The sequence below is a fragment of the Helicoverpa armigera genome, chromosome 21 (assembly GCF_030705265.1).
Source record: "Helicoverpa armigera isolate CAAS_96S chromosome 21, ASM3070526v1, whole genome shotgun sequence".
Lineage (NCBI taxonomy): Eukaryota > Metazoa > Arthropoda > Insecta > Lepidoptera > Noctuidae > Helicoverpa > Helicoverpa armigera.
The window spans coordinates 302417-309996 of NC_087140.1; the positions used below are offsets into that span (position 1 = coordinate 302417).

Consider the following 7580-nt stretch of genomic DNA (forward strand, 5'->3'; position numbering starts at 1 on the left):
CGCGCCGCTACAACCGCATCAATGACGCCAACACATTCTTGCTAATAACGCTCTCACATTACGTTTTTTATCACTAAAACTTCTCTGAGGCACTGGTAACTCACTGAAACTACTCTATTATTAGTAAATATAAAGAAACTCACCGTAAATAAGCCGATTCCAACAACAAAGAGTCACCAGCCACGCGCTCCAATTATAGGGCACACACAAATCACGAAAGCACAAGAAGTTGAAGCTATGTAACTTCACAAAATTGTTAGTTATATTCACAGTCAGTTTACAAAGTCAAATTGAACAAAGTTTCCCAGTTTTTCGTGGATATAATCACTGAACCGAGAAAGTATACCGTGAAGCACCGCCAGCTACATACAAAATGGCGGATTTGCGTAATGAAAGTGACGCGCTGACGCGCCGAAAACGCATGGACTAAATCGTTGTCTATGGTCAACGCCTCGAAAAAAAAGATGATTATAAGTTTTAAAATAATTATAAATTGTAAAATGAAAAAAATGTATTATAATTCAATTCAATAGTTTCTTATATGGAATTCAGTTAAAGTTTTTATTTAGTTAAATCTAAGATTGCTAATTGTTTTATGGGGCAGGGCTGAAATATAAAGGACGCAAAACTCAAACTCGATTACAAAACGATTTATTAATAAAATGATATTCTTTTTTCGTTTAAATAGGTTTAAATTAAATTATTTACGTTTTGAAAACTTTTTATGATGCACATTTCTAAAAAATAAAACTGAATAGTCTATGATAGGGTATGTTCAAAAACTGCAACTACATTATTTTTAAGTTGTTTGATGTTATATCTTTATTGACAAAATAAATAAACATCAAATCGTCCCTTTAAGTAAAAGATGTTTTCCTCATAATATAAATGGCTTTTTTATTAAAGTTAGTTCGCAATGCTTGGATTAATTAAATATTCGCCTAAGCACTTTCAATCATTCAAAACAATTCTGTACTGAACGTACTGTACAAAACATTTTTCATCTCGCTCATTTTCATAGGCAAAGAAAAAGACAAAAGAATGTTGCTTGCATTTTGTACGAACTCATGAAAAGACGTCGTGTACGCCACAAAAAGGTTTCGTATATTTTTTTCTACCTTACATTCTAAAATTATTGTTGTTGATATCATGATTAGATAATAATGTTAAGTATTTTTACAGTTTAGTCTTAATTTTGTCAGAAGTTATGGCCACTGTTGTAATTTTAGTTGATTCGTATACCTACGTATGTTTCGTTTAGTAATCCATTGATCAATCAGCTGAGCTTTGTTTTCATTTCTCAGGTCTTCAGAAGTATTCGTGTGCCTACTATAACAGTGTGAACGTGTATTTCAGGATATAATACAAGTTTACCTCATCGATCGAACATAAATATGAACGAATTGAAGTCTCTAGAACACGCTACGTTGAAGGTAAAGTTGGCCATATTACTTTGTATCGTTTGTAACAAGATCATACAAAATGGCTATTATTTACATCGACAAATTAGCTTTTCACATTACTAAACCCTATTGAAACTTTATAATTAGTGATAGTGGCAAGACAAGAAGAAAGTTTACTATAATCAACAAAGTAATAGCATAGTTATCAATTAAAATTAGCACAATAATACAAACAATAAGTTAATGAGGTTTTTGACTCTCTAGATTGTCCTATATTATCTTTAAAACAATGTAGGTCAGACATTGTATTACTTTGCAGATTTATTAGTGTAAAATATAGTAATGCACTTCTATCTATTATAATAATATTTCTTGAAAATATTTATTGGCTACTTTCATTCATTAGAAAATGCAAACATATCTAAAGAGCACTCTATATATTTACATCTTTTGTAGAAAAGATTATATTAATAAAACTTTTGACTATAAACTGTATCCATTTTAGGTACCGTATGAGGTGTTCAACAAACGCTACCGCAATGCCCAGCGAGTGCTAGACGTGGAAGCCCGTCAAGTGGGCAGCGGGGCTGGTGAGCTTGACACCGCTACCAGGAAGCAGCCAGTCACTACTGGAGAGATCGATACACTTCTTGGTGGCATGGTGAGAGGAGATAGATGTATTTTTTTGTTTATGTGTTTTTATGTATGTGCTTGATTGTATTTGATACAATGATTTCTGTAAAGATAGAATGAAATTCATTTTGAATTGTTATAATTATCAACAAATCAAGTCAGTAGGTAATAATCAAGTAGAAATAACTTATTATTGTATTTATTAAGAACAAATGCTTAGTTTTTCACATAAAGATATTCTATTTCTGCCTTGAGTAACAGATTTCTGACATTACACATTATAATTTCAGTTCTGCTTGCATTGTATTTCCATGAGATTGCAACTCAATAAACTTGAAAACTTCTAAATAATGGTTTAAAATTTACATAATAATGTATATCAGGTGGAGAAGCTAACAACGATGAAACGCAAGGCTTCTGAAGCTATCACGGAGGAGGTGCAAGCCGCTTACGTGTGTAAGAAGAGGCTGGAGCACCTGAAGGAGCAGGCCGCAGCCCTGGCTGAGCCCAGCACGCCCCAAGTTAAGGTTAGTATTTATACTATCTACAGGGACATCTTATCATTTCTGAACTATGTTGGGGTTGGCTTCCCGTCTAACCAGATGCAGCTGAGTGTCAGTCCTCCTCAATCCAGTTACCAGGGCAACGCTATAACCCTTTTTAGGATTGGTTGTCTGTCAGTCTTCCTGGTGTCTGACTTTTCTACATGACTGCCAAAGATGTTCAGAACCAGGACAAACCACTCTAATGTGCCTCCGAAACACATCAGCAGTTAATTAGCCTTAAGCTCTGTACAGGGTCTCATCAATTTTTTTGATTGTTTACTATCAGAGACTAGTGTATTAAAGCTGTTATTTATTTTGGATACAAAAATATTGTAATATAGATAAATACTATTAATCCTGGTCAATCCTGCACATCCTGTCTAAAGAAGCTACTTATCTACCACAGACCACACTGAACCAGTGGCGCAAGGTCCGTCTAGACCGCATGCTGGTGGACTACTTCCTCAGGAACGGCTACTATGAGTCTGCCAACAAACTGGCAGATGCTAGGGGGCTAAGGGACCTCACTAATGTTGGTATGTAACACTTTTACTAGATTACAAACTAAGTATTTATGGGGAACCTGTTTATAATGTCAGATAATAAGAAAATCTTGGATACTTCTCCGAACCTCTGATAATTTAATTAAGTTTCAGAAGTAGACCAAATTTTTCTTAGCTGTTCAAAAAATACTCAGTGGTAAAGAAACTTATAATATTCAGAGTTGAAACAACGAGACTGTCTAATTAAAGAGGCTAAATTTCACGGAAAACATTAAGTAAAATCTTAATCTGCGCCATTATATTATCCAAAATCTTATTCTATATCTTTTAACTTTCATCCCAAAGTACATAAACCGACTTTTCCTCTCTATTTTAGTACTATCCCCACAACTTTTTTAAAAGTGATTTTTCCTAAATTCTCTTCAACAAATCAGACATATACGGCGCGGCGGCTGAAGTGGAGGCGGAGCTAGTATCGCGTCGCACGGCGCGGTGCCTGCAGTGGTGCGCAGACAACAAGTCCAAGCTCAGGAAGCTCAACTCCAACATGGAGTTCAAGATACGGATACAGGTCTGATTGTGTATTCAATAGAGTAAAATACAAAAATACCCACCTACAAGTTAAAAGGGGATTTTTACTAGTCTGTGATATGAGAAGTCATATGCTGTATTTTAATTTCTTGCCTTGTTGCTAGAATTTTGAGAACCATTACATACTCGTAATTATGAAGACATTTAAAAATTTTTCTTTGTCTTTGTTGTTTCTGCTAATGCTTTCTTATCTTGTATTTTTATTCCAGCAACAGTGATTAATTGTTCAATAATTGGAACATGTTTAAATCACCAGTAAATTAAGAGAAGTAATAGTTAGAAGAAAATAGAGAAAAATGGTCCTGGGTTCATCATATCATAATATGTCGCCTTTTTAGTCAGAATAACAACCCAACTTTTAACTTATTTAAAACTTAACTATTATTTTTCTCTATTAACTTATTTATATTTGATAAATTCCAGGAGTTCATAGAGCTGGTTCGCGAAGACAAGCGCCTGGAAGCAGTACGCTACGCCAAGAAACACTTCTCCACGTACGAGGAAGATCAGCTCAAAGACATACAGCACTGTATGGGCATGCTCGCCTTCCCTAAAGATACAGGTACCTTAATTTATTTGATTAATTAGTAGTTGTAGAGTCAGAGTATGGTGTAGTATGTTTTTGTCTCATACAGTTCTGACGCTTAAAGTAGGCTGCAAAACAGACGAGTTTTGCAGTCTACTTTGAGCTTCCTATTGATTGATATGTTGATATTTTCTAGGAAATAGATAGTTTTTTTGCACAAATCAAACCAAGATGTGCATTTAGACAACGAATTTCCCATGATTTCAATGACAACTCTGAGAATACAATATAGTGCACCTTTAGGATAAATTTAACAAATGATAATTTTAAAAAAATTGAGTTTTAAGGTTCAAAATATTCTATGGTTTCAACTGAGTGTCGATCAGCCAGCCAGTTTCTTACTTTATATTTTATGTAATTTATAAACAGATTTTACAAATATAATTATTATACTCCACTAACACACAATTTGTCGTTCCAGAGGTAGAACCATACCGCTCGCTCCTGCAGACGGGTCGCTGGACGGGGCTGGTGGAACAGTTCCGCTGGGAGCACGCGCGGCTGCTGCACCCCGCCAAGCTGCCCGCCCTGCCCGTAGCTCTGCAGCTCGGCCTGGCAGCACTGCATACTCCTCAATGTGGAGCTGCTAGGGTAACTAACGAATTTTTTATTACCAAACTACTGCTTGTACCGGGAGAAAATATAGCTTATGTTACTCGAGAAGAGTGTAGCTTTTCATCAGAGAAAGAATTTTTCAGATCAGTTGAGTATTTTTGTAAACAAACGACCTCAACGGCGCAATGGTTACCATGCCGGACTGTCGAAACTGAGGTTCCATATTTGAAAGAAAATTAGTTTTATTGCGAAGAATATAAGACGCATAAATACCCTTAACAAAATGAGCATATAATTCTCGGTTCGGTCGACATTTGTGTAAAGTATGCTTGTATGGCCGTGATCTGGGCGTTACAATATGTATTTATAAATAAATATGTGTATGTGTAGCTATATGTAGTTTATCGGTTGTGCTAACACAAGTTAATTAATAACTTACCATGGGGCTAACCGACCGTGTGTGAAAAGGTGTCCCGACATGATAAGCATTTATTACATGTATTTATTTTATATAGCAATAGTGTAATCAAATGTCGGTAACTCTAAACAAATAAATTCATTAAAAATGTTTAACAACTTCAGGTACCAGCATGCCCCGCCTGCCAGCCGCCACTGTGCACGCTGGCACGAACCCTGCCCCACGCGCACGTGTCGCACTCGCGGCTGCTGTGTCGCATATCCAGGGCTCCGCTCAATGAACACAACCAGCCCATGGTGCTGCCTAATGGACAGGTTTATGGAGAAAAGGTGAGATATATTTTGTGTAATTAGCTAGAATAAATGTTGAACAGCCGTACTGAACTGAACTGAACTGAAACATTTGCTTGCTGGCTTACTGATAGGTGGCCTACGCTTGTAAATCATGACGAATATTCACATGTAGTTTCAGAAGGCACGTTAGATGGTGGGTCCCCACTGTCGTTTGAACATCTCTGATAAATCATCTAAGATTGGCATCAGATTATACTGAAAGTCACCCCAACATTTCACCCCCACAGAACGAGTTTTGTAAATCAAATTATAAGGTTATCGTTGTAAAAAGTCGTTACTATATTTGCATTTATAAAATGAAAATCACTTTATTTTTTCATACTTTGCTTTTTGCTTATTACACTTCTTACTATTTCAGGCTCTAAAAGAAATGATGAAGGAACACGGCTCCATCATCTGCCCGAAAACCAAGGAGGTATTCTGTATGAAACGCGTCGAGAAAGTCTACGTCATGTAAAAACCTATTTACTATATAATGTATATACTATACTGCATCCGCTATATTATGTACATGCTAGCATTTACGCGACGATTAGTATGTCTAATGTCTTAACTATAAAAAATAAAAATTATATGGAAAATCTTGTGTTTGGGCGTAGCTAAAGAAATATTGGTATAAAAACTTCCAAAATGTGTCCGTTTTTAGATTTGAGGTAAAAAATATGGTGATTTGTAATCATGGGGCAGCTTCTATTTCAAATATCAAGTGCAAGAAATACTGATTTCATGATTGTTAGTTTCATTTGGTTTTAATAAATTAAAGAACATTGAAAAGTAACCTAGCTACGCCGCTTATATTTAAACCTTAGTATTATTTTTTGTGTTTATTTGAAAAGTAAAAAAATATTATATTGTATATTTTAAAAATGCAGGATGTTTTAACCTTTTGAACGCCAATGTCGGCTATAGCCGACATGAGCAAGCGTGCCCTGTGCGCCAACGACGGCTATACTCGACAAAAAACAGGTCGCAGAAAAATACAAAATAAACCTATTAAATCATTACTTTTATGTATTTTTTAGTAGATATTTAATGAAGATTTTCGGGCTTGGCGTACAGGGCATAGGAATACCGATATGGCGTGGCGGTGAAAAGGTTAATAAGCAATATCGAACTTCAAGCAAAAGACATATTATAGTGAAATGTGATTATAAAACTTATGAGCAAAATTAAATAGACAAATATAGGTTATTTTTCAAACAAAACATTCTGTATTTTCAAGAAGTCTATGGAATCTCGAAATATCTTTATCTATGCGTGCAGTAATTAAATTGGAGTATTTATAACTTTTTAGATAGGGATGGTCCATAAACTTCAAAATGTGTTCTTATATTCAGAATTTAATATATCTCGAGATGAAGGATAGTCTGTATCTAATATTAATGTGTGTCGATAGATTCGTAGTTAAACGGTAAGTTTTGAACTTCTGAACGGAGTTAACTATATTATAACACACATTAAAATAAAATATGTATATATTTTTGTGCCATTTTAGTATATTTATTTGGCACACTTCATCTCAATAAGACAGAACTTAAAATCTTAACAAAGACAGTCAAACTTGCTTTTCGCTTAGCACGAAAATAAACAAATCTGTCTATTTAACTGAACCCTTGTGCACGTTAGATCACTACTGTAATTTGAAACGCTATCAATAAAAATATTAAAAAAAAGATTCTGTAAAAGGTTTGTATGTAATGAATCAAGAATCACTGAACTGATTTTAGAAACTCATTGCTCGAGAGCTATATTATCCCTGAACAGGGCTATATTTTATAAAAAATACGAGCAATATTGTGTGCAGAACTATGAAACTACAGTAATATGTTTTATTGTGATTATTTACTTGTAATTCGTGTAAAACATTAAATACCTACCGCGGACTGTGTCATCACGAGTTTGTTTAATGTAGAAAATAAATAAATAAGCTCATTGTATCATTATTGTAAATTGTTACATTGGGAAATAAATGCAAATCAAAATAACAGTGTTT

General features: G+C 34.7%; 2 protein-coding genes across 5 annotated transcripts in view; one reads left to right on the plus strand and one right to left on the minus strand.

Moving 5' to 3' along the window:
* Positions 1 to 409, minus strand: part of LOC110380909 (C-terminal-binding protein) — an 82783-nt gene extending 82374 nt beyond the window's left edge. For both annotated transcript variants that reach the window (XM_064040171.1, XM_064040169.1), the window contains exon 1: positions 144 to 409. The gene's annotated coding sequence lies outside the window, so the exon portion shown is untranslated. The remainder of the gene's footprint in view (positions 1 to 143) is intronic.
* A 533-nt stretch (positions 410 to 942) lies between these two features.
* LOC110380910 (E3 ubiquitin-protein transferase MAEA) lies at positions 943 to 7572 on the plus strand. 3 transcript variants are annotated; one of them, XM_064040173.1, is made up of 10 exons: positions 943 to 1097; positions 1305 to 1433; positions 1909 to 2064; positions 2420 to 2563; positions 2988 to 3117; positions 3519 to 3655; positions 4099 to 4237; positions 4683 to 4852; positions 5399 to 5563; positions 5946 to 7572. In XM_064040173.1, exons 2-10 carry the CDS (start codon positions 1395 to 1397, stop codon positions 6042 to 6044), a joined length of 1179 nt encoding a protein of 392 aa, XP_063896243.1. In that variant the 5' UTR covers positions 943 to 1097; positions 1305 to 1394; the 3' UTR covers positions 6045 to 7572. The 3 variants fall into 3 exon arrangements, with proteins under 3 accessions (XP_063896243.1, XP_063896244.1, XP_063896245.1); XM_064040174.1 differs by having other exon boundaries at positions 973 to 1097; positions 1357 to 1433; XM_064040175.1 differs by lacking the exon at positions 943 to 1097 and adding an exon at positions 1147 to 1165 and having other exon boundaries at positions 1357 to 1433.
* Positions 7573 to 7580: the final 8 nt, after the last annotated feature.

What these genes read in the sequence shown, in the direction of transcription:
- LOC110380910 (XM_064040173.1), top strand. Translation starts at nt 1,395, where the DNA reads ATGAACGAATTGAAGTCTCTAGAACACGCTACGTTGAAG. An exon ending in CCAGCACGCCCCAAGTTAAG is followed by an intron (nt 2,564 to 2,987) that starts GTTAGTATTTAT and finishes TATCTACCACAG; the next exon opens with ACCACACTGAACCAGTGGCG. An exon ending in AAGGGACCTCACTAATGTTG is followed by an intron (nt 3,118 to 3,518) that starts GTATGTAACACT and finishes TCAACAAATCAG; the next exon opens with ACATATACGGCGCGGCGGCT.